The 25,151-nt window shown below is 44.4% G+C and overlaps 2 protein-coding genes across 4 annotated transcripts in view; one reads left to right on the top strand and one right to left on the bottom strand.

The window, feature by feature from the left end:
* Positions 1 to 1,284: 1,284 nt before the first annotated feature.
* cox11 (cytochrome c oxidase assembly homolog 11 (yeast)) lies at positions 1,285 to 13,258 on the bottom strand. 3 transcript variants are annotated; one of them, XM_083787310.1, is made up of 6 exons: positions 13,122 to 13,258; positions 8,834 to 8,926; positions 7,895 to 8,300; positions 5,295 to 5,450; positions 4,341 to 4,466; positions 1,285 to 2,409 (listed from the first exon to the last, which is right to left on the bottom strand). In XM_083787310.1, exons 3-6 carry the CDS (start codon positions 8,237 to 8,239, stop codon positions 2,227 to 2,229), a joined length of 810 nt encoding a protein of 269 aa, XP_083643436.1. In that variant the 5' UTR covers positions 8,240 to 8,300; positions 8,834 to 8,926; positions 13,122 to 13,258; the 3' UTR covers positions 1,285 to 2,226. The 3 variants fall into 3 exon arrangements, with proteins under 3 accessions (XP_083643436.1, XP_083643437.1, XP_083643438.1); XM_083787311.1 differs by having other exon boundaries at positions 8,834 to 8,922; positions 13,122 to 13,249; XM_083787312.1 differs by lacking the exon at positions 8,834 to 8,926 and having other exon boundaries at positions 13,122 to 13,247.
* Positions 13,259 to 20,647: 7,389 nt separating this feature from the next.
* stxbp4 (syntaxin binding protein 4) overlaps positions 20,648 to 25,151 on the top strand; it is a gene marked incomplete at both ends in the record, with an annotated part of 114,931 nt that continues 110,427 nt past the window's right edge. The window contains 4 exons of the mRNA XM_083786757.1: positions 20,648 to 20,714; positions 22,130 to 22,228; positions 22,523 to 22,592; positions 23,286 to 23,360. Of these exons, the coding sequence (XP_083642883.1) occupies positions 20,648 to 20,714; positions 22,130 to 22,228; positions 22,523 to 22,592; positions 23,286 to 23,360 (311 nt within the window). The remainder of the gene's footprint in view (positions 20,715 to 22,129; positions 22,229 to 22,522; positions 22,593 to 23,285; positions 23,361 to 25,151) is intronic.

Raw genomic sequence — 25,151 nt, 5'->3', positions numbered from 1 at the left:
TAACACAAACACTGAATGCCATTGACAATGAATGGCCAGCTTTGAGCGTTTTGTGTAAACACAAACATTGTAGACAAAGGTGAGGATTGTGATTGGCCGGAATGAGATGATGTATGATGATAAGAGCACCCCTCACTTCACATGGGTGTGATTTCTGAGAGGCGCTGGCACCTCCTAAGTAATTATATACAGCTTTTGTCCCCACAAAATGTCCGCAACACAAACTTTAAATGCCACTGAAGGATTTACATCATCTTGTCCCCATCGACAACGAAAGGAGAAATTTAAAGGACAACTTTAGTTTTTTTCAACCAAGGTTCATGTTTTAGGTTGTTATTAGAGAAAGTAAAAGATGAGTGTAATCTTTTTTTCATTTGCTGCTTTCTTTTGTTTTAGGGATTTTAGCTATTTTTGACAGGGGGGCGGGGGCATTCGAACATGGGGCTAAATATGTATTTTTTTTACAAAATGTTATAGCGATTTATTTTTTTATTATTTACTATAGTCCTAATAAACCCCAATAAATTACATCTGGCCACAGAAGATCACAGGATCTACTGAATGTGAAGGTAGCCTACTGGGGGGAAGCCACACTGTGTGTCATAGGCTCAATATGTCAGTTTGACATATTCAGTAGATCCTGTGATCTTTTGTGGCCAAATGTAATTTATTGGGGTCTAGTAGGACAATAGTAAACAATAAAAAAAACAAATCGCTATAAAATGTTGTAAAAAAAATACATATTTAGCCCCATGTTCGAATGCCCCCGCCCCCCTGTCAAAAACAGCTAAAACCCCTAAAACAAAAGAAAGCAGCAAATGAAAAAAAGATTACACTCATCTTTTACTTTCTCTAATAACAACCTAAAACATGAACCTTGGTTGAAAAAAACTAAAGTTGTCCTTTAAATGCCTTTCATAATGAAGGGTCATCTTGTCCCCACACGTCTCATATTTGCCATCAACAATGAAAGGAGAACATAGGTCAAAATGTGATGTGAATTTGTGGCAACAGGCATTCTGATTGGCCAGTATGAGATGATGTACGATGATAAGAGCGCCCCTAACTTCACACGTGTGATTCTTTTAATACTATGCAGCAGTTATACCTACAACCTTCAAGTCAATCAGCTCTGTTATATTATTTCTAATTAATCCGACTGTTTCTAACGCAGTCATCTCAATAGCCTATCCTTTCCTGCCACCTAGTGCCCAAACTGAGGCATTACATGTGAGGCAAAACAAAATCCCTCAAGATCAATAAAATCACCATTTCCAACTCAGAAACTATTAATCTTAATTTATTTATTCTTTTTTTTTTTTTACAAGCTGAGACACTCGACATTATACTTTTAAGCGATGTATCAGTTTAAAAGGCATTACAGCTGTTTTGATTTTTAACACAACTGTCTCACACACAAACACACACACACACACACACACACACACACACACACGCACACGCGTCCTATTATTATAAAATTATTTTACTTGTCTATAAAGCTCTCAATGGTCTCGCACCTTCCTACCTACATGACTGCCTGCCTAAATATGTCCCAAACCGCCCGCTAAGGTCTTCCACTGCTGGCCTGCTCGCTTTGCCTAAAAAAATGGCAACAAAAAAATACGGGGAAGCAGCTTTTTGCTTCTACGGGCCATCGGCATGGAACAAGCTCCCTCTGTACCTTCGTCAGGCAGCCTCTGTAGACATTTTTAAAGCTCAGCTCAAGACCCACTTCTACAACATTGCTTTTAATTGATCTTTTAGTTTTTTTTTTTTTTTAGTTTTTGTTATTCATGTCCTCACTGTATTGCATTACTGTCGTTGCCTTGCTTTTCTTTTATTCTCCATTGTTCTGTAAAGCACTTTGAGCTGCATTTCATGTCATGAAAGGTGCTATACAAATAAAGTTTTATTATTTCATTATTATTATTATCAACGTTAACAGTTCAGTCGGCGGACATTTGACACTGTTCTTCTACACATTCAGCGGATGTGGTCGTCCAACGACTGGTTCCTTCATACAGTACGGCCAACGTTCTTTGGGGTGTGAGTGGATAGATTACCCTGCCAAACCGTACCAGCAGCAGAGGGTCACGCCAGATCTGTCCGTTCCAGCCACCGCTACGCGACTGCAGACTAGAGCAACGGTGGCCCAGCGGCCTTTCCTTTCCTTCCTTGCCTCCCTCCTTCCTTCCGTCCGTCCGTCCGTCCGTCCGTCCGTCATCAGCTGTACCCGGGCAGGGGCAGCTGCTGGCCCTCCTTGGCCTCGAAGAAGGTGTAGGAGAGGGTGATGGTGTCGACGCGCGCCATGCGCGGGTCCTCGTCGAACTCCGGGTCGATGTAGAAGAACACGGGCATGTCCACCTCCTCCTGGGGGTTGAGACGCTGCTCCTCGAAGCAGAAGCACTGTGGACGGGGAGGGAGGGAGGGGGAGGGAGAGAGAGAGTTGATTGTTTCGTCGACTAAAACGGAAAAGACGGAAAAATGTTCGTCGACTACCTTTTTTCACTGACGAAAACTAAAATGGACACTAAATGAAAACTAAGCTATGATGACTAAGACTAAATAATAGAATTTAGTCAACAAATAAAAACTAGACAAAAATTTTAGGAAGGGACTAGTGGACAAGAGATCCAGTATGAGTCATTTTACACTTGGTTGCGTGCTGAAAATAGCAGATCTACAAGCTCATAACGCGTCGCAGCACGACGCGTTGTGAGCTTGTAGATCGGCTATTTTCAGCACAATGCAAAATACATTTTAGTCGACAAAAATATCATAGGAATGATAAATCTACAGTTGATTTAGTCGAATATTTCTTTTGCATTATTTTGCATTGTGCTGAAAATAGCCAATCTACAAGCTCACAACGTGTCGTGCTGCGACTAAAACTAGACTAACACCAAAACATTCCTGGTGACTAAAATGTGACTAAAACTAAATTAAAACTATTCAAGAGAGAGGCACACTTTAGCGTCACGAAGATGCCAAAAGCCGCGAGCGGCAGGCGTCTCTTCCTGGTTTTTAAACAGCTGGTGGATGTAAATTAAGCTCCACCCACGCAGCAGAATGCCGCGAGGGCAAAGCGTTTCCGGGAATCTGGCCGACGCGGCGTTTTGCCGCGTGGGTGGAGCTTAATTTCCCTCCACCAGCTGTCTTTAAAAACCTGGAAGAGACGCCTGCCGCACGCGGCTTTTGGCCGCGCATCGAATCCCAGGTGTGCTTACACCCAGTGAGAGAGAAAGACAGAGAGAGAGAGAGAGAGAGAAAGAGTGTAGTGGGGAGAACATTTAATGAATTATGAAAAAAAGAGTGTCATGCTCTACTAGGTTCTCGGTTTGTTTTGGAACAATGACGCAGGGAGAGCACGGAATGGTAGTTTGTAACAGACGGACACTTTACAGTTGTGTAAAAGGTACAACAGGGCACGCCTCACAGGGCAGAGAATACAGGCTGGTAAGACCTAGACAGGCAGCAATGCCACGATGTCGCACCAAACTATATGAACGCACACAGAACACAGAGGCAGAGTCACTCTTAAATAATGCAGGACAATAATCAGGCATGCCCAGTTCACAGCTGGGAGTGTAGTAATGAGCAGTCTCTCAAGGGGGCGGAACACAGCGGGTAGCCAGGGGAAAACATAGGGGCATGTTACGTCCTGGAACAGGACGTAATTGACAATTTGTGTGTGCCAATTTGACTCTGATCCAGGGCTTTTGTCTGCAATGTCCAAAAAAACTGTCTGGAGTGCGGAAAACCAGGCCTACAATCGTGTAAGTCTGAAGTTAACTACACGAAAAAACAATTATCACATTGTCCACCAGTAACGGATATATCTCCAGTAAATTGTCTCTGGCATCAAAAACCTATGCAAGGCTTTGAATACTTGCATGGAAAAGCATGGAAAGGCAAGAAACCAAAATGTCTGACGATTCTTTAATGGCTTCAAATTCACAACAAACTGTTTTGTTCTCAAACATTTTGATGTCAAGGACCCCCAAAAATATATTTAATTGGCCGCCGACCCCCATCTGAAAATATGTTGTTCCAGGGACCCCCCCAGAAGCAAAGATTTGAGTTAAAAGTTCGCTCTGAAAGAATATATATTCAAAGATTTGCTCCACATTTTCAAAAAACAAATTGCAGAATTTTCTTTGCAGATCTACAAGCTCGTAGTGCTGCACTCGATGCCGCGCTATGAGCTTGTAGATCTGCTATTTTTCAATAGCTAAAGTATTACGTAATGCTTAACACCAAAAGGGGTTCCCGTCTAGAATGCCTCAAACAGTATGGTGGGGGAAAGAAATGATGTAGACTTGGACTTGGTGGATTACCTGGATCTTGTTGAAGTACTGTCCAGCATCGAAGGGAACCACGTTGTAGGTCGAGATGCCGATGACGGGCTTATCTGTTGGGTTCTTGGCTCTGTAGAAGGCCAGCGCCGTCTCCCCTGGGACCACCTGGGTGTGGAACAAACACAAACACAGTTTGGAGTAGTTGGCTTAGATCACATTCCCACCTAATACTTCGGTAGACTCAATGCGTAGAGAAATTGGGATTCTTACATATTTAATTTGCTGCGGTTTGCCTTCACACTGTCATCAATTGCAAGCAATTGGAAACGCAGTTCTTTGATACGCATTAGGATTAGAATGAGCCTTCACACCTGCCAAACCAAGTGCACTTTCTGAAAATGCACAGCAGGATTCGTTTTAATCGCGGGAAAGCTCTCTGGTGTGAATGTGACCTTAGAGCTAGTGGACTTTGGCTCTGCTTTCCATTTTAGTTGTTGAATGGACTGCATTATTTATTTCAACCTGACATAATTTCCAAAGAACATCTTCAAAGATTTTCAAAAAATGTAACACAAAAGAAAATGTTCTAACAATTTGCAAACAAGAGACCTAAAAGCTCACAATGCATCACGTCGGCTATTTTCGCCATTCGTCATGTAACAATGTATATTATTACAAAGAAATAGCATCCCAATAAAGTATTTTGTGATGTATTTGTTCTGTTACTTGTCCTCACATCAGCATGGCATAAGATTAATGTCCTAACCTAATACAGAATCAATTAGGGCTGCAACTATCGTATTATTTCATTAGGATTATATGACATTCAATGTTGTTTTTCCACTAAATAGGGGTCGTCTTATATCCGGGACAATATCTCTCTCTTTTTTTTAAATAACTGATTAAATCGATCGGTTGGATTGACTGTTGCACCCCTAAAATAAATCAACAAAATAAAAGTTCCACATATAGGGGGAACAGTGAGGTTCTTACGTAGATCTCCGTCTGCTGGGGTCTGAAGTTCCACTGCATGCTGGCGTGTGTGTCTGCGTTGAAGGTGATCTTGATGACCCGCTCCTTAACGGGCGTCATGGTCTCCACCTGGTCTGCATTGTGACCCGCCACCGCCGCCCCTCCCAGACCTGCCGCCTGGCACACACACGCACACAAAGTCAAAGTGAAAGTCGTACGATTTGTCACACACGTGACGTTACCGCATCTGACCCATCTCTTGGAGCGGTGAGCCGCAGCCAAGGAGCGGTGAGCTGCAGCCGTGCCGCTCTTGGGAATCATTTGATTAGTAGATTTGACCCCCAATCCAACCCATTGATGCCGAGTGTCAAGCAGGGAGGCATTGGCTCCCATTTTTTACAGTCTTTGGTATGACCCGGCCGGGGATCGAACCCCGACCTCCCAGTTTCAGGGCGGACACTCTTAACCACAAGGCCACTGAGCTGGTATGGCACACACACACACACACGCATGCACGCACGCACGCACGCACACGTGACATTTTAGAAATAAGGTCCGTCTGTGTCAAATGTTATTAACATGACAATGCAGACCTTTTTTTTATGTTTTTAGCTTTTCTGCCTATATTGATATCAATCAAGTGAAGTCGGACAGAAAGAGGGAGAGAGAGAGAGAGAGAGAGAAGGCCCGGGAGAGACATGCAGCAAAGGTCGTCATGAACGGGACTCGAACACGCGACACGCTGTCAGAGGCCAGAGCCTATATTATGTGGCATACGCCTGGACCACTAGGCGAGCGGGATCCCCACACAGAACTTATTTTAATGAATGAGTATTGTAATACAATAGAAGAACGAACTACTGGCAAACAACAGCTACCGTGAAATTTAGACTCGATTTAGACAACGTCAACAAAGTTAAACACCCCGATCGCCCAGGACGAAGTTCACCGTCCTTTCAATTAGTAACACCCAGCGCCCAGGACGAAGTTTTATCAAAAAGACGGAGGTTATTGATATCGAAGCCGATCGCATCGCTCCACAGCCTGGGAGCGCCTGTTGTAGGGCATTAACCAAACGTGATTTTTGATAGTCGACTCGACTACCATCAAAATCGATTTATAGTCGATTAGTCGGCGGTAAAATATGATATTTATTCCATCCAATCAAGCATTAAAACATCGCGTTCTGAAACAGCCAGCGAGTGAAGCAAAACAGAGCCGGTGAATGCACTCAATGCAGGCCGTGTGGAATAGTACTAAGAGAGTGGCGACACCTATGGGCTATAGTTCCAAACATTGGAACTGTATCCCATTGAGATAGAATGAGCACTTCCGCATTCCATTGTTACAGTGGGAGTCAACGCGAGTGTCGCCACTCTTACTAGATTACGCTGAATGCCGCTCTGGTTGGCCGAAATTAGCTCAGCTGTTTCAAGTCAAAGTTGCAAGTCCACAATGACTCACGGATGGACGCGTTGTGAGCTTGTAGATCTGCTATTTTTGATGCGCAAGACCGTTCTACGGCATGTTACGTTGTTCAACCTTGCGATGTTTTTCATACAACCATAAATGTTCAACAACAAGTTACAACAGTTCCTTTGGTTTTTAGAAGGAGCTACAAGCTAGGGGGAGGTTTGCTAGCTAGCAGGCTGCCAGGCTATGAATCAGATGATCAACTACTTAAATCTATCGCGAGTCTTTTGCGACTATTAGAACTATGCTCGTGCCGGCATAGCTGTTTGTTTTTAATAATGCCACACGCGGCACGCCTGGACTTTTGTTGGATAAGCATGAAGAAACATGAAATCACGGCAAGAGCTACTGTAGTTTGACTGTCACCAAACTGGATAATATTGGGCAGAGCGAGGAGGAACTCCTGCTATACTTTACTGTACCGGATGACGACGACACGTCTCCAATCTAACTTGTTGAACAAACTACAGTAATAAACTCACCAATAGTAAAAGTATTTACACACTGCAGTTGTCCCCATTGATCTTATGAGCCTATGAGGCATATCGCATATGCTTTTCCCAAAGAAAATCTGTCTTGAATGCTGCTAGTGCCACCGCCGCCCACCGCACCTACACGAGTGAGGGTGACGGCACGAGTGAGGGTGACGGCAAAACCCACGTACAGTAGGCTTGTATATGATATGAAAACAATCAGCCAAGAATGGATTAGTACTGAAGTTGGCGAACTACCAACAAAACAACCGAGCTCACAGCTGCATGTCTGCGTGTCTGCTGTAGAAAAGCAAAAAAAAAAAAAAAAAAAAATCATAAGAAATATTAAAAATTAATATTAGCGAATAATCGGATGTCAATTAACAGTGTCGACTAGTGTTTTGCTAGTCGACTAGTCGACTATTCGATTATTATGTTAATGCCCTAGCCTGTTGTGCCACATTCAATGTTGCATAACGGTGGGACGTCATCGAAAATGTTCCCCCCGTTTAGCTGACGAGAGCGAAAATCAGAGCGGGATAACATCCGGTCCGTCGGGTAAAAGTGCTCCGCTGCTATAAATCGCTGGGCGCTATGATTTAATGGATTAAATAACCCCGGGCAATCGGAGTGTTAAGCGTGGCACCGAATTGGACCCTTCCCTTTCCGTCTCACCTGGCAGTATAACCTGTAGAGCGGGACGGCAGCGTAGGACAGGCCGATCATCCCCAGGCCGGCCGCCGCGATGTACGTCAGCACCGTCCTGTTCCTGGCCTTCCACTCCTCCTCCTGGCTCCTGGTCTGCTGCTTCTTGTGGCCGGTCTTGGCGCCTCGCGTCTGCACGCTGAACGGCGCGGACAGGAGGGAGTGCTCTGGTTGTTGTGGCCGCCGCTGACCGTGCGCGGCCCTGGCGCCCTCACAGCGGAGGAGGAGGGACGACCGGAGGCACCGCAGCGGCACAGCAGGGCTCCTCCCGGGACAGAAGAGGAGGGACCGGCGGCCGAGGGCAGACAGCAGCATGGCCGCCGCCACAGGCCGCTCTATGTCCACCACACGCGGGGTTAGACTGCTGGACACTCACCTGGAGGGACAAGAAGAGTGTTGTCTGTGTACGGGTGACCTTGGCTTGGACTTTTGTTTTCCTCAACCCACTGGATTCGACCAGAAAAGCAACCTTTTGTGGACCATGTGGTTGAACTTGACACAACTTTAATCTCATGTACAATAGGGCATTCACTTCTAGTAATTTTTACTACCGGTAGTTGACTAGGTAGATTACTAGTCGACTAGTTCTTTAACTACCTATTATGTAATGTATTAGGTACATTGGTGACTATAACTTTATCTACCCGATCTTGAGGCCTACGAAATCGGGGGATTTCTTTTAGACAACTAGTACCAACAAAGGTCGACTAGTGGATTTACTAGTCGACTAGTTGAATAGTCGACTAGTTGCTTAATGCCCTAATATACAATATACGGATACTCTTCTTGCACTAATGCCATGAACAGTATATACCAGCTGCTACACTCACACACCTTATTTCTAAACCTTGTGTACATAATGTTTGGATGGATTGGATAATATGCTATGTGTAAATATATATTAGATACCTTGTTGTCTCCTTTGATTCTTTATTTTTTCTCCCCTCCTTCCCTTGCCCAAGCCCCACCTGGCACCTTTTCTCTTTCTTTCTTTCTTTCTTTCTGGAAACAATCAAAAACAATGCACAAAAATGTCACTCATTACATGTTCACGTGTAAACCTGCGATGTGACAATAACGATGATTCTTCCGGGTTGGACCGCCGCTGTAGTGATGTTCTATCCAAGTCTAACCGGTTTATGAAGTCGCCAGGTGGCGATGTCTCAGAGCCAAATGGGTGCACGTCGAACTATCTCTGACTGAATGCGTGCCTGCTGACTGCGTTTTGCTCCTGTCATCATGAGACGTCATCCATGCCCAAATGTGGAATCTCGGGTCAACTATTTCTTTTCTGTACATCCATGTCCATATATGGATTAGAATCTGTGAGGTCGTTGACTATTATGGCCCAAATATGATGTCTGGAATCATTCAATCTCTACAGTAACCATATGATGGTGATGTATGTAACATGATGAACAGCAGTGTTGTAAAACTTGTAGATCTGCTTGTTTTGGGACACATTATATCATACAGTATAATATATTAAAGGACCTTTACAAACTCAAAAGGGATCACTACTGTTTGTTTTAGTAGGGCAGATATATTCACATCATATGCTACATACATCTGGACGTCATTCTGTACATGCACTGATTCTCAACCTTTTTAATTTCAAGGACCACCAGTTTGAAATGCATTTAGAACCATGCATGGATGGACCATTCTGTTTTTTGAGGTGTGGTAGCCCCTCCTCCTATATTCAGCTATTAAGCGTCGATTTTCGTCTTACACAAACATTCTATTCCCATTGACAATAAACGGAGAATTTAGTTTACGTCATGTGCAAATCGGCTATTTTTGTCCTACACGATTACATTCCCATTGGCAATGAATGGAGAATTTACGTCACATGTGTCTGAGCAAATCGACATTTTACGTAACGTCATGATGATAGAGCACTTCAGTGATTTTGTTTTATCTCTGACCAGTCAGAGGTAAAACAAAATCATATCCCATGTCCTGGCCAGCCTGGCTTGGCCATACCTATGGGCCATGGCTAATATCATCACACTGCGTGGAGGCCTTTTTTGTCATATTCACGTCTGGCCACTGCAAGGCTGGACTGGGACCCCAATGTACATGGTAAAATCCTCCCCATAAGGGTCCATTTGGTTCCTAAAATTGAGAATAATAACTGGAACCCCTCAAGGACCCCTGGGGGTCACATTGAGAACCAGTGGTATAGCCTAGTACAACCATTACCAAGTATATTTTAAGTACTGTACTTGAATACAATTTTGCGGTTCACTTAAGATATATTTTTTCCATTTGTATTTATACTTCTACACGTCTACACATCTCAGGGTCAACTATAGCCCCTCTCGGAACCCCCGTAAAGTTTCTGACATTTGGATGTTTACTTCACAGAGGGTCCCTCTGCAGTTCCTAAGAACCACAATAGGACTCAGCTGTACATACCGTCGGAAAAGGCCGTGCTGCGGACTCTGGGTGGTGGTGAGATGTTTCAAAAGAAGCATATATCTGCTATAGGCGAGAAACGGGAAACTCTGTGAATTTTCATTTGGAGCAGAAGCCGTTAAGTATAATTTTAATCTGGCTGCTGTGAAATTCTCTCTTCGACTTCCTTCCTTGACTTCCTTATTGACATCCCATTGTACCGCCTCCAGCACTGGAACTGGCTAGCTGCGACAGAACAGATCAGAGGCAGGAACGTAGGGACGCGCAGCTATAGTCACTGTCGGTGCGGGAGGCGGTACAATGGGATGTTAATAATGAGGAAGTCAAGGATGGAAGGAAGACAGAATTTCACAGCAGCCAAACGGTCAAACAAAGTAAAAATACTTAACGGCTTCTTCTGCTCCAAATGAAAATGAGCTGAAGTTTCCGTTGTCTCCTATAGCAGATATATGCTTCTTTTGAAACATCTCACCACCACCCAAAGCCAGAGGTTATGTACAGCTGCGTTCTATTGTCGCCTTACGATCGAGCTGCAGAGGGACCCTCCGTAAAGTAAACATCCAAATGTCAGAAACTTTACGGGGGTCCCGAAAGGGGCTAGGTCAACTATTGTACAATTATTACAACTTTAGTAGCCTGAGCTAACGTGTTAGGTTTCTGGTCTAGAGGGGCGGGTCGCGGCTGAGATTTGCGCACGCCCTGATTGGATCTCATCGATCTGTCCGTCACCCCCGGCCCCTCCTCCCCCCCCTAGTGCAGCACGTCACATCATTTGGAGCGACGCCCACCCGGAAGGGTTGACTCCCACTTTTAGACCAGAGCGGCCAATGCGTTCCTCCAGGCTTTCAATTTTTGCACCAACAAAAATTAAAGCCTGGTACCGAGGCTACAACTTTAGTTACTCAGAATCTTAAATTAACTGATAAATTACACATAGGTTCATCTACCCGTTAAGTCGTTAAAAACAGCCTCACCTTTACCAGCTACATCATTAAATAGCCCCTCTCGGAACCCCCTGGGTCAGCCCAATCTATCGTGCCGAACCGGGCCGACCCATTGGGTCCCTGTGCGTTGATGTGTTTTCGTATGGAAATGATAGAACGCAGACATAAATACCGTCAAATACGTCGTTTCTGCGCCGTTTGAGGGCTTCTGTTCGTTTGAGTGATTCTGATTCTAAGAGCTCTAAGTTACAACGGATACCGCTGCGAATTCTCCTGTGCCGCGGAAGCCGTTAAGTATCTTTGTTTGACCGATTTGGTCGCTTTGATTCTTCTCTTCCTTCCTTGTTTATTGACCGTTTATTGTACCGCCTCCCGCTGCGGGGTTGGAAGAGAGGAATCAAAGCTTCCAAATCGGTCAAACAAAACAAAACAAAACTACGTAAACTACGTTGAATCACTCAAACGAACAGAAGCCCTCAAACGGCGCAGAAACTACGTTACCGAAGGTATTTATGTTTATTTATGTTCGCGTACCAGGTGGCAGGGTAGCGGTGGAACAGGACCCCATGGTAACTGGGCCTCAACAATGTCAGAAACTTCAGTACCATTGGGTTCTGACTTGTGGGGCTAATCATTAAAGTGATACATAAATGCATTATCAAATAAATAATAATTTCTAATACAGCACTTTCATCAACAGACTGTCTTGTCTACACTGCAACCTCATGTCACCAGGCTTTCCACCTACTGTATCTACACTGCAGTATTGGTTGAAAATCCTAGCTTCTCCAGTGCAGTCAGATCATCACACTGATCTGTCCTCTGTAGCAGACAGTCTGTTAGCCCCTTTCGGGACCCTACGTAAAACTTTTTTGATATTTTGTTGAGTTTTACGTTGGGTCCCTGCTCGCTACTGTATTTTCGTATGGAAATTCCTAAATGCGGATGTGGAGATTCTCTCTAAAATAGGCCCCGCGGCATGTGACGCCATTATTTTCCTTGAGTTATTCTGAATTCGGTAACTTTAAGTAGCTATACATCCCGGTGCGAATATCTCCTGTGGCGCGGAAGCCGTTAAGTATTTTTAATCTTTGTTTGACCGATTTGGTCGCTTTATTTCTTCTTGTTTGTTTACCGTTTATTGTACCGCCTCCCGGTGTGCGGTTGGCTTGTGAGGCTACGTCCCTGCCTCTGATCTGCTGTGTCATAGCTATAGCGCCACTAGCTAGCCAGATAGGCGGTACAATGAGGTGTCAATAAACAAGAAGAATCCAAGCTTCCAAATCGGGCAAACATATATTAAAAATACTTAACGGCTTCCGCGCCACAGGAGATATTCGCAAAGGTATGTATGTGTACTTATACTTTACATATTCAGAAAGCCTCATACTGAAGAATATCGTCAAAGACCGCGGGGAGGCGTTTTAACATGTAAACATGAGCCAGTAAATGTTTTAATCAGGTGGCATGGACGACGAGGAACAGGACCCAATGCACTGGGTCGAACAAATGTCAGAAACTTCAGTAGCATTTGGGTTCTGCTTGGAGGGCTAACAGTCTGTAGTAGCAGACAGTCCATTCTTCTAAGATAAGATCAGTGGGCGACATCAAAAGATTCAAGTTGTGTAAAACAGCTCGTTTGTGTTCAAACGTTTGCAGACAGACAGTCTGGGTCAACTATTAATTAACCACAGAGAGTCACTGGGCTCTTTTTCCAGCAGCTAGCTGTTAGCATGCTGATGCTAACACACAAGTCAGACCTGAAGTAGGGGAACAAGAGGTCAAATGAACGCCCTATTGTCTTGTCAATCAGTTCAATACGCAACAATTACCTGGTCGGATGAAAATCCAGATAAATCAGCTCATAAAATCCCTCTTATACTGTCTGTCATGGACGATGAACATTTTACAATAATGACACACTAATAATAAACACAAGGAGCTGTGTGTGCAACCGCTTACATGTCCCCCACTATTTCCCCACAGACTCGGTCACACTCACAGTGGTTCCGCCAATGACAGTTCCGTCTGCTCACAGCCGCCGTAACCAACTGGATCTGGATTCCAGATATTAAAAATAGGATCTAAGAGTTGCTTGCGGCTACTTAGGCTTAGGCTTACACAGACGCGCTTAAAATGCTTTTAAAGGCGTAAAGGTACCTGTCATACACTGTCTGTGTGTGACATTGATTTTAGTAGTGCTTTGGGCGACACCTCGTGTAGCTCCGTTCTCATTACAGGCAACGTAACTTGATTCCTTGCAGCTGGCTGGGCATAGTTTGGGAAACAAGTCAGAAACGGTATTTATTTAACGTTAAAATACATATATGTTTGGTACATTTATGGTATCTCTCTCACGGATAAAAATTGTGTTGCATGGAGGTTTTCACACACAGAGAAGAGAGATGCCAACCGCCCCCCCCCCCCCTTTCCCCCTCACTGTATAAGTTTATTTTCCCTTTTTACCACCTTTATGATGAAATCCTGTTCTGTTCTTTGACTATATATAAGTATTTTCACGTCTCTAAAAGTTTTGATGAATTGAACATGGTGGATCCTCTTGTAAACAAGTTTAATGCTTAATTGGGTCATCCACTCACAGTTAACAGTCTTTGTATTGAGTTTGTGCTTGAAATGTACTGTAATTCTGCAAACTGTAAATAAATATTTCAATCAATCAAACTAAAACAACACGAGTTACTAGACTCACAGGGTATGTTAGTTTTAATTGGAATTATCCTGTCAGTCACCCTGCTATGCAAATGTTGTGTTAATTGTTGAGATTGTCATCATCATTGGCATTAAAGGAAGTATTTTGACAGGTACATGGGTATCTTGGTGGTGTTAGCAAATCTTGTAGACCAGTGCCATTGCAAGTTGCTCAACCCTATATAACTTTCCTAAGCCATTCCATCTTATTCAAATGGGCAGGGGTGAGGTGGGTTCTGGGAGTAGGCCTAAGGCCAAGTAGTATAAACCTGTTTGTTTTGGGAAGTCTGGATACTTGTTTTAAGGGCCTTTGAGGTGCTGTGGTACCATGAGGTGCATCATGCATAGTCAAACGAACCTTGTTCGAGAGCTCCTGTTGTTTTTGTTGACTGTCACATTCCCTGTAGCCTGGCCTACCAGGGTCTGCGCTCTGTAGCCTGGCCTACCAGGGTCTGCGCTCTGTAGCCTGGCCTACCAGGGTCTGCGCTCTGTAGCCTGGCCTACCAGGGTCTGCGCTGCCTACTGTCTTTGCCTTCACCAGCCCTACAGGTTGGCCAATTGGGGAGCCAATCAGTGCATTGGGAGCACCTGGCCCAGGGTGCTCTATAAATGGCAGGGTGTTGCCCACACCTCTCTCTCTCTCCTTCCATGAGAGCAGCAGCATTTGTTTGCACCATTCAACACCCCACACTATACTCACCACACATCCACTCACTTACACCACTGATCTACTGACAGCACTATAATTGTATTGTATATAGTCATAGCACGCCATAGTACATATGTATAGCATAGTAGTAAATATGTATAGTTTATATGTATAGTGTATGTATAGTTTCATTATATAGATATTCCACTGTTACTTTCTTAGCTTACGCATGTTTCATGATAAATGCTTTTATGTGATGTATTCCCATGCTTTTGTTCTTGCTTAAATGTAAGTCGCTCTGGATTAAGAGCGTCTGCTAAATGCCTAAATTGTAAATTGTAAAATTGTAACACACCCCACCTGTAGTATTGTTTGAATATATTGTAAATAAATATTGTTTTGTGCACTTTTAAACAGCCGTGTGTCTTCCTCCTTTTGTCATGGTTTATAGGTTTTCATCAGAAGTGGAATGCGGCACTCCAGAGGCAGCATCCATCCATCTGGATTTTCCTGCGCCAGGTGAAGGACCAACAACGACTGACGGAGGTCCAAACAGAGGCTGCTGAGAGAGGGGAGGCCAGACCAACACAGAGGAGACTAGAAAAAGTGCCCTTCTGGGCACAGGTCTCCACCAAGTTATCCACAGATCCGTGCAGTTAGAGGTAAAAACACTTTTCGGCCAGTTATAGCGCCACCTTGAGGCTGAGTTGAAATTGTTCATGTGGCATTTCGTCCTGGGCCTAGTGGGAATGTGGGTGCACAATTTCACGGAAATCACGCAATGTGTTCATGATTTGCAGCATTTTGTTTGAAACTGAGCACTCCTGTGAACTTTGGAAGCCAATCTTAACCAATCAGGATGGAGTCTGAGAAATCTGAAAGACCGGTTTGGTTGAATGGCTCTAGAGAGACTGTGTACCAATTTGCGTGATGTTTGGACAAAATCTGTAGGTGTGCTGTGCAAAAACTTGTTTTGCACAAAGCGGCCTCCTGGTGGCGCTATAACAGGCCGTTCTGGAAAGTTTGGGGCAGAGGTTCATCGTTGGCATCCAGGGAGTGTGTGTGCAAAATTTGGCATCGACCGGGTTAACGGTGGCCGAGATTAGCTGCTCACGGACGGACGGACACACACACACACACACACACACACGGACGGACACACGGACGGACGGAGTGCAAAACATACTCTCCCCCCATGCCTTCGGCCTGGTGGAGACAAAAATGGAGGTGCCTGGAGGAGAGAATTACGCTTCTGAAACGCGACTATACAATCAGGGTGTCTGCTTCCACTGGTCTCTGTTGCTCATTGTCACACCAAGTTCATTCACAGCCATTGTCCCTACTCAGAACATCTGGGAATGTGAGTGGTCTTGTGCCTCGAGTCTTGATAGGCATGCAGTAAGGCAGGGTAGTCTCCACAGAATGACCAGGTATTTTGCTCTGTGGCAGTGTCCAGCAAAACGCAGTCTTCTTTCTGTCACAACAACTGCGATGGGAGGGATGATGCCTCCATGAATCTGAGCTTCCATGAGAGGTTCTGGACACACATGAGGAGTCTTCAGTCTTGTGTATGTTCCGTCAAGACGATCCCGAAACTCGTCATTCATTTCTATGTTTCGGCACCATAAAGAAGGATACTTTCCACACAGGCTTTGAACAGGTTGATCTTGGTAGCTCTTGAGATGTCTGACTGCCATATACGATGTAGTTCATTATAAGCACTCCAGGCCTGTCAATTCCTTGTCAGGAAGTCCTTTCTGCTACTGACTACATATTAGGGGTGCACGATTATGAAATTATGACCGATATCCGATCTCCGATTATTTGCAGGGTCATATCTGCCGATACCGATTCCGATATTATACAGAGGACCACAATGAAAACAATCCTAGGAAGTAGGAGCTTGGCCCAAGCCTGTTAATAAAGTATTCAATCAATCAATAAATAGCCTATACTCTTTTCCAAGTGTCTGTTTTCACAACTGAACATGACTACTGAATGAGATGAGTACACAAATTAAATGTAGAGAAATGTTAAGTTTATTTGTACTTAAGATTTTACATCCTATTTGATGTGGCTTTTGTTCTAAATTAGAGGTACTAGACACTTTTGATTTATATTGAACTCACTGATGATTTCTTTTTCCTTTTTTTGTATTTAAAAAACAATTTGCTGGTAAAAACCGATTAAATAATCTGTATTATTTTGAGACCGATCCGATACCTATATGGCATTTTTATGGCCGATTCCGATTATGCTACTGATTAATCGTGCATCCCTACTACAATTCCTCTGTTTCTTTGATGTCACTGCCGCCCATGGAGCGGATGGTTGGGTCTATAGAACCATAATTAAAAAAAACTGATTTCAGAAGAATATGGTTTCTGGACGTTTGAGTGACAACAATGGCACTCCGGTCAGGTCATTATTGCAATGCAATGGTTTTGTCTTCTCTGGTAGACTACTCTCTCTGGACAAGCATATCCACGACATATCAATTTACAATTTACAATGTAGGCATTTAGCAGACGCTCTTAATCCAGAGCGACTTACATTTAAGCAAGAACAAAAGCATGGGAATACATCACAAAAAAGCATTTTATCATGAAACATGCGTAAGCTAAGAGAGTAACAGTGGAATATCTATATAATGAAACTATACATACACTATACATATAAACTATACATATTTACTACTATGCTATACATAATGTACTATGGCGTGCTATGACTATAGACAATATATATCAAAAACATAACGAGGTTATGGGTTGACATTATTCATTTGGATGCATTTAGTGTGGGCTACTACGCAATCTACGCACGTTTTAGTAATCTGGCAATCATGTTTTATACAATCTGCGGGAGTTCTGGTAAAAATAAAACAAATGGAAACCTGTCTTGAGAGATTATGTGGTGTGACTGTCTGTGTCTTTACAGCTCACGCAGCAGAATTGTGCGTGTGTGTGTGTGTGTGTGTGCGTGTGTGTGTGTGTGTGTGTGTGTGTGGCTCAGTGACATGACTATCAAAATGGATTAACAAGGAAAGGTAGCCTGTGTTTTTATCTGTCTAGTCGGATTTCCATCTCTATTTCTGTCTCTCTGCCCGTGTCCTGTCCACACAGCACACACGCACAGCCGCACACGCACCTGGTTTAAACCACTGCTGCTGTCTCATCTTATCTCATCTCATGTTGTCTTCCTCCAAACAACTCAATATTGGTGTGTGTGTGTGTGTGTGTATGTGTGTGTGTGTGTGTGGTCTCTGCCAGTGAGATGCCATCATTCCTACATTGGGACACGGAGAGATTGGATGGGCTGTTGTTACTGTACTGGTCTGGTAAGTAGAATCCGTGTCTCTTTTCCTTGGTCTTTTTTGTCAACAGTGTTTTGTTTCTGTGACTGTGCCGGATGCTGAGAGCTGTTTCTGTGTCCTCAATGTCCGGCCGGATGCTGAGAGCTGTTTCTGTGTCCTCAATGTCCGGCCGGATGCTGAGAGCTGTTTCTGTGTCCTCAATGTCCGGCCGGATGCTGAGAGCTGTTTCTGTGTCCTCAATGTCCGGCCGGATGCTGAGAGCTTTACAACTTGCTGTTTAGTTGTTTCCTGTCTCGCCCTCTGCTCCGTTTATCGATGCAACTATCGATGATCTTTCGCCATTATTCCATTGATTACTTTATTATGAACACAATTAAGGCTTTTATAGAGACATTTTCAATTCAATAATAAATAAAACTTCAGACGTTCTTTTTTTGGTTCTGTTCTGGGTTCTGATTTACTGGGTTCTGATTAACTTTTTGAAATGTCTATGGGAAAAATTTATTGGGAATTCTTTCCTGGGCCTGGTGTAGTCATGAAAGGGGGCGGGCGATGTAATGAATTGCTGTTATGGCCAATTACCGATATAACCAATGTCAATATGTTCTCATTCTGTATTAAGAAAATACCATTCTGAAAAAAGGCTCATAAACTCATAAACATAAAATAAAAAGCAATGCCTCTTTATTCCAAATTTAGGGATGCACCATCATTGAAATGTTGGCCATGGCCCATATCCCAACATAAACAGCTTGAATGTAGAATGTTTATTTAAAAATGTTTGACGCTGACTCTTATTTTCAAAGCTTCCCCAGAAGACGCAGATATAATTCGCAGCCTTCATCATAACAAAAGGCCCTTTTAATTTGTCTTTCAACATAATTATTATAAAATAAAATATCTGCTAAAACCGGCATGTTAGGCCTTGGCCGTGGCTCAGTGGTCCAGGCACCTTGGCCGGTATAGTCCGAGCCTGGCAGTGTGCCGCGGGTTCGACTCCCGATCCCGACGGCCTTTACTGCATGTCACTCCCCCATCTCTCTCCCCATTTCCTGTCAGCCTACTGTCTGTCCCTCTATAAAACATATAAAATAAAGGCCTTTACTGCATGTCACTCCCCCATCTCTCTCCCCATTTCCTGTCAGCCTACTGTCTGTCCCTCTATAAAACATATAAAATAAAGGCGGAAGCAGCAAACAAACAAAGATGAATAAATAAAAAACTGCATATTATTTCGCTGATACCGATTACCCATCAGTTTAATCTCCCATCACTAGTTCTAAACCAATGCATTAATTTTCAGTGGAAACACTTTGAACAGACAGGCAGACAGACCTACAGACAGACAGACAGTCAGAAAGACTCGTGCTCACAAACCTGTTATGATTTGATGACAGACAGACAGATCAGACATACGGTGCCTGACAGACACAGACATGCTCAAAAACCTGTTATGATTTGATAACTTTAGTTTGAGAGGAGGAGACAGGGGGAAGAGAGGGGGGAGGGAGGAAGGAAGGAAGGAAGGAAGGAAGGAAGGAAGGAAGGAAGGAAGGAAGGAAGGAAGGAAGGAAGGAAGGAAGGAAGGAAGGAAGGAAGGAAGGAAGGAAGGAAGGAAGGAAGGAAGGAAGGAAGGAAGGAAGGAAGGAAAATATACGCAGGAAAGGGCTGGAGGCCCTGGTCATTTTCAGAGTAATGGGATGTTTCCTTGTCATTATGTTGTTTGATTGATTGATTTGATTGATTTGAGTGAAAGTGTCACTTTCATTCACCGATAGGTTGAAGGCAAAGCCTCCCCCGACTTTGCATATTTAAGTTATTTTATTCATCAACGGGTCTTTTAAGTGTTCCACATTGTTCCACACAGCGTTCTTTTCCTCATTTTACGTCTAATGGTTCTCCACTTTGAGAACCATTGTCATACAGTAGCCTATACAGTACGTGTCGTGTCAGATCAATCATCACAGTGGCCATATAGCAAGCACTCTATTATGCTTTACAGCAGACAGCCTGATCCAACACAAGAGGGACGTCTGTCTGTCTGTCTGTCTGTCTGTCTGTCTGTCTGTCTGTCTGTCTGTCTGTCTGTCTGTAAACCACATGCCCAATGAGCATCAAACTTCAATGTCATACTGCCAGTAGGCCAAGCTAGCCCCAATGTGAATCATTTTGTGTATTAATCTCAGATCCGATCCAAAAATGGATGCACATTCGTCAAAACATTCTGCGGAAATAGCAGATCTGACGAGCTCAGTCACCACGCGCCGCGGGTTCGACAAATGCAGATTGTCTATTTTCGCTCGTTGGGGAGTACAGCGGTTGGTTAATAATGCATTAGCCTGGAACTCACCTATGCTTTTTATGGCATAGGCAGTTCCCGGCAGGATCCGCCTGGAGAAACTATGCGCAGCTGCGCGACATGAGACTAATTACTTAGAGCGACAGAGAGAGAGAGGAGTGTGTGTGTGTGTGTACATGTGTGCGGCCGTGTGTGTGTTAATTTAACAAAGGTGTAGACGATCAGAAATCAGCAGAGAGTGAGCAATGTTTGCGCTACTCTATGCCGAATTGAAGTGGACTCAGACCCAGACTTTTTTTTCTCCCTGGAAATAAAAACGTCTGGGTTTCCGAGGCTAATAATGCATTGACTAGGTGCTATTTGTCTCTTTGTCTGCAGGACCGCCATGGCCCCTCACGGGATCTACAGGGCCGTTCAGAGACTGGAGCTGTGTGATTGCAAGACCGGACTTGGTAAGAATACAATTGTCTTGTGTACAAACAGGGGCGGCCTTATAGGAATCTGGAGGCCCGTTTCAAGACCAAATATGAGGCCCCCATATATACCTTTGAAATAATTATTCTCTTTATACAGGCATATTGAGTTGATACAGGCATATTGATACAAATAGTTTTGACTGTATAATATTGCACGCATTTACGCAGCAACAACACCTCTCCTCATCCTATTGTGCCTTCACAAGTGTCTCCCCTTTACCTCCCAATGCCGCACCTTTTACCCAGGTTATTAACAGGAAATAGGTGTAACTTAACGGCGTGGGAGAGAGTGACGCAGCAAATGAGCGAGAGAGAGGGCCAAGGGTGGCGGACTGACGCCTGACAGTCAGTTGGAGCTCGGAGGCCCCCCTGAGGGTGGAGGCCCGTTTCAATTGAAACTGGTGAAACATAACAAAGGCCTCATATGCGTACAAACAAACTCAGTGGCCTTGTGGTTAAAGTGTCCGCCCTGAGACTGGGAGGTCGGGGTTCAATCCCTGGCCGAGTCATACCAAAGACTCTAAAAATGGGATCCAGTGCTCCCTGCTTGGTTGGATTGGGGGGTAAGTCCCGGCGACATACTAGCGTCATGTCCAGGGGGTGTACTTGTACATCAAGCTGCCTCACGCTACAGAAACAGGAGATTGGCTATTACTATTACTACTACCACTACCAGGGACGTGCACACATAGACATCAAAGGGGGCTTCAGCCCCTGCCCTTTTTCCCGTCTGTAAAACAACTGCCCTCTGATGCAGCATTTGGTTAAAGAAATGCAAATGCCCCTCCTCTCCTCTCTTTTTTTTTTCTTTTTTTTTATCCCACGATTTTGTAACCCAGTTTTCTTTTCACCCAGTGCCAATTATCTAATGTAATCCTGGGCGCTACACTTCCTCTGCCAACCTGGGGGGGCAGCGGACTGACCTCATGCCTCCTTCTATGCATGAGGAGTCCAAGCTGCTTCTTTTCACCTGACAGAGGGGGATTTCCCCGGACGGACGTAGCGCGTGGAAGGGACACGTTATTCCGACCAGTTCCTTCCCCCCTCCATCAGGCGCCCCGGCTGGCCAGGGGGAGGTAGTTTTAGAGACCAGGATTACGGCATGTTTTTGTGAGGGTATCTACCCTATAGGGGACACGGGGAGAACATGCAAACTCCACACAGAAAGGCCCTATCGCCAACCCCCGCCTCGGGTATGGGCACTGATGACGCGGAGGAGGGAACACGCCGCCAGTGCCCACAGCGTCCCCAGCGGGAATCGAACACAGGACCTTCTAGCTGTGAGGCGACAGCACTACCAACTGTGCCACCGTGCCCCCTCCCCCCCTACTACTACTACTACTACTGTAGATTCCATGCAAGGTGTTTTCATGTGATCTTGCTGTCCTCAGGTGTGAAGATACTCGGTGGTTACCGATGGGGTTCAACGGGAGATGACTTTGGCATATTTATCAAGCGGGTGATCCCTGGTGGACTGGCTGACCTGGACGGTACGGTATAGGAACATGTCTGTCTGTCTGTCTGTCTGTCTGTCCGTCCGTCCGTTGATTTATACTTGTCCGGTAGAGCGCAGTCCGATCCCGGGCTCCCCCGGAGTTAGTGTTGAAGTGTCCTTGAGCAAGACTCGCAAGAGTGTGTGTATGCACGCACGCACGCACGCACGCACGCACGCACGCACGCACGCACACACACACACACACACACACACACACACACACACACACACACACACACACTCTCATCTCTCTCTCTCTCTCTCTCTCTCTCTCTCTCTCTCTCTCTAGGTAGGCTTAAGTCCGGTGACCTGCTTTTGGACGTCAATGACGTCAGCTTGGTTGGAGTCACCAATGACAGGTGTGGTGTAGTGCAACAATCAGTAGTACAAATCACACCCGCGTGAAGTGAGGGGCCCTCTTATCCTCATATGTCATCATACATCATCTGATCATTCTCAACCAATGGCACATCTCCCACCCAATCACGCCGGCCAATCGCAGTTTGCGTCCTCACCTTTGTGTTTACACAACGTTTGTGCTTTCACAAACACTCAAAGCTGGGCATTATAGCCCCTCAAAACAATATCGATAAGAAAACAATCAATGCCTGTTTTGGGGCGTGTCATAATAGGCGAGTCCCGGGATGCAGGGATGGTCTTTTAGACGAGTCCCACTTCAACGACGTTTATAGGAGTCATATTTTGCCATTTTTACAAATTGCAGCATTTAACTCCCATTTCATTTCATATGGTTATAATGTGGTTATATTCATGTAGATAAAACAGAAGAAGAAATTATTATTATAACTAAAGCTAGCAAAATAAACTAGAATAAAAAACGGTACAGTAGTACAGTACAGTGCATCCCGTGGATGCAGAGGTTTTATTGCGCCCCTCAACTATAAACTGCGTTTTGGGATGCAAAATGCACCCTATTTTAATCTCTGCCGTTATAGTCTGCATAGTCTTTTTGTCGGACCGAATGGTACTGTGGAACACTGGCCGGCAGGTCGGCTGGACACGTCTGACGTCTCTCTTCTGTTTCCTGATAGGGCAGTAGAGATCTTACGGACAGCGTCCTTCTCCAATCACATGTCTCTGTTGATCGCCAGGGACGAGGAATCCAGGTAATGATCCGGCTTTGATTTATTCAACTATGCACATGAAACATTCATAGAGTAATTAAGGCTAATGTGCTCCGCACGGGTTGTTCTCATACTGCACCGCACGTGTCAATACTGTACGTGTTGACTTGAAATACACTGGAAATGCAGCGCTTTTGAACAGCTTTAAACATAATTATGACGTTTAAAGCTGCTATTGTGTAGTTCCGTGGCAGAGTTCATCAGACAAATCCTCACCGTTCCCTTGTTCTATGTCTGGGGTATAAAGCACCTATTTTGGGCATGCAAATTTGGGGTGCATACTTAGTTTAGACTAGTCATTGGTTAGACATGGGTTAAGGTTAGGTTTAGGTGTGCTGCCCCGTGGGAGGTTAGGTTGAGGGTGAGGGTTTGAGATAGGTTGTAGTTGTAGGACTAATGACTGGTCTAACCAATGACTAGTCTAAACCAAAAACTGTCTAAACTAAGTACTGCACCCTGCAAATTCCAGCTTTTCACCAGAGGAGATTTTTTTTAGCACAGGCAGACTCTTCACATACTAGAGCATGTCTGAAATAAGTGTCAGAGCTGAAATCGACATCATACTATAATTAACCGAATGTCTGAGTGTGTGTCCGTGTGTCCGTGTGTGTCTGTCAGAAACAGTGCCGTAACTCCTTATTGCCTGCACCAATCAGTCCCACTTTTCACACAGGCATTGACCATATGCATATTGAGGGCGTAACGAAGCCCTTTTTTCGATTTGACACATTAATGATTATTAATTAATTTATTAGTCAATTACAAACGCACCCGGGCACAGTCACGGCCACAAGGGGGGGGGGGGCAAATATCTCACAACGGGTAAGGACTAGTGTGAAATAAATGCTTAAACATGTAGCTATAGGTGTAATGTTAGAGACCACAGAATTGAACCTTTCAAGCCTGTTTTCTCAACTCGCTGTTTATCTGCAAGACATTACTCTATAAGGCATATCTCCTACACTGGTGGGTCAAACTGAACAACCAATATGTAAATTTGAAGCTATGATTCCCTGCTTTCATATGACATGAAAAAAAATGATGGCAGTCCCTCAGTCAAATTTGGTCACATATAGATAGCCCCACCATCGAGTAACTCTCCGGTAGGATTAGACGCGACACAATGCTGTCCCTGTGTGTGAAATGGAGATGATCAGTCTAGCTATCTCATCTATCACAGAGATAGTATACAGAACCTTGCCATGGAAAAAGGTCCGTGTGAGTATAGGAGTTTTGTCCCCTCAGCCATCGCGGCATTAAACAAACTGCCCAGCCGATGGGATGGTTCTGTATACAACGTACATGTATGATGGGATGGTTCTGTACAGTATACAGTACTAGGGACCTCATATTTTCTGTATTGTCTTGGTGTTATGTGCTATGTGTTGTTTTTTGGATGTGGGTGTTTGAACAGACTGTGAAGACAAATATCCTTCGTGACAAATCTCTAAAGCCTTCACCTGCTTAGACTCTACCTCACCCTGAGTCTAGCACGTATACACCACTCTCTCTGTATCTCTTTCTTGCCATTTTTTCTTTAGATTGATGCTCGCGGATGAGCAACATACAGTATGGCTGCTATACTGCATGCAGACACTTTCTTGGTCATTTTGTTCTCATGTTTTAGTTTCGTAGATTACTTAAGAATGTGATTGTGGTATACCACGTTAGCTATAGACAGATGCTAGGATCATTGTCTGCACCAGTGGACTGGTTCCCAACGTTTTTCAGTCAAGGACCCACAAATTGAGACTAGTTAGCCCGCGGACACCC

The sequence above is a fragment of the Protomyctophum parallelum genome, assembly GCF_964188405.1.
Source record: "Protomyctophum parallelum genome assembly, chromosome: 17".
NCBI lineage: Eukaryota > Metazoa > Chordata > Actinopteri > Myctophiformes > Myctophidae > Protomyctophum > Protomyctophum parallelum.
The sequence above is the reverse complement of the archived record's forward strand: the minus strand, read 5'-3'. Positions and strand labels throughout refer to the sequence as shown.

Excerpts from the sequence above, each read along its gene's own strand:
- cox11 (XM_083787310.1), bottom strand. The coding sequence starts at position 8,239 with ATGCTGCTGTCTGCCCTCGGCCGCCGGTCCCTCCTCTTCTGTCCCGGG. Across the intron at positions 4,467-5,294 it reads CCCAGCAGACGGAGATCTAC|GTGGTCCCAGGGGAGACGGC; the intron begins GTAAGAACCTCA and ends TTCCACACCCAG. Across the intron at positions 2,410-4,340 it reads AGTACTTCAACAAGATCCAG|TGCTTCTGCTTCGAGGAGCA; the intron begins GTAATCCACCAA and ends CCCCGTCCACAG.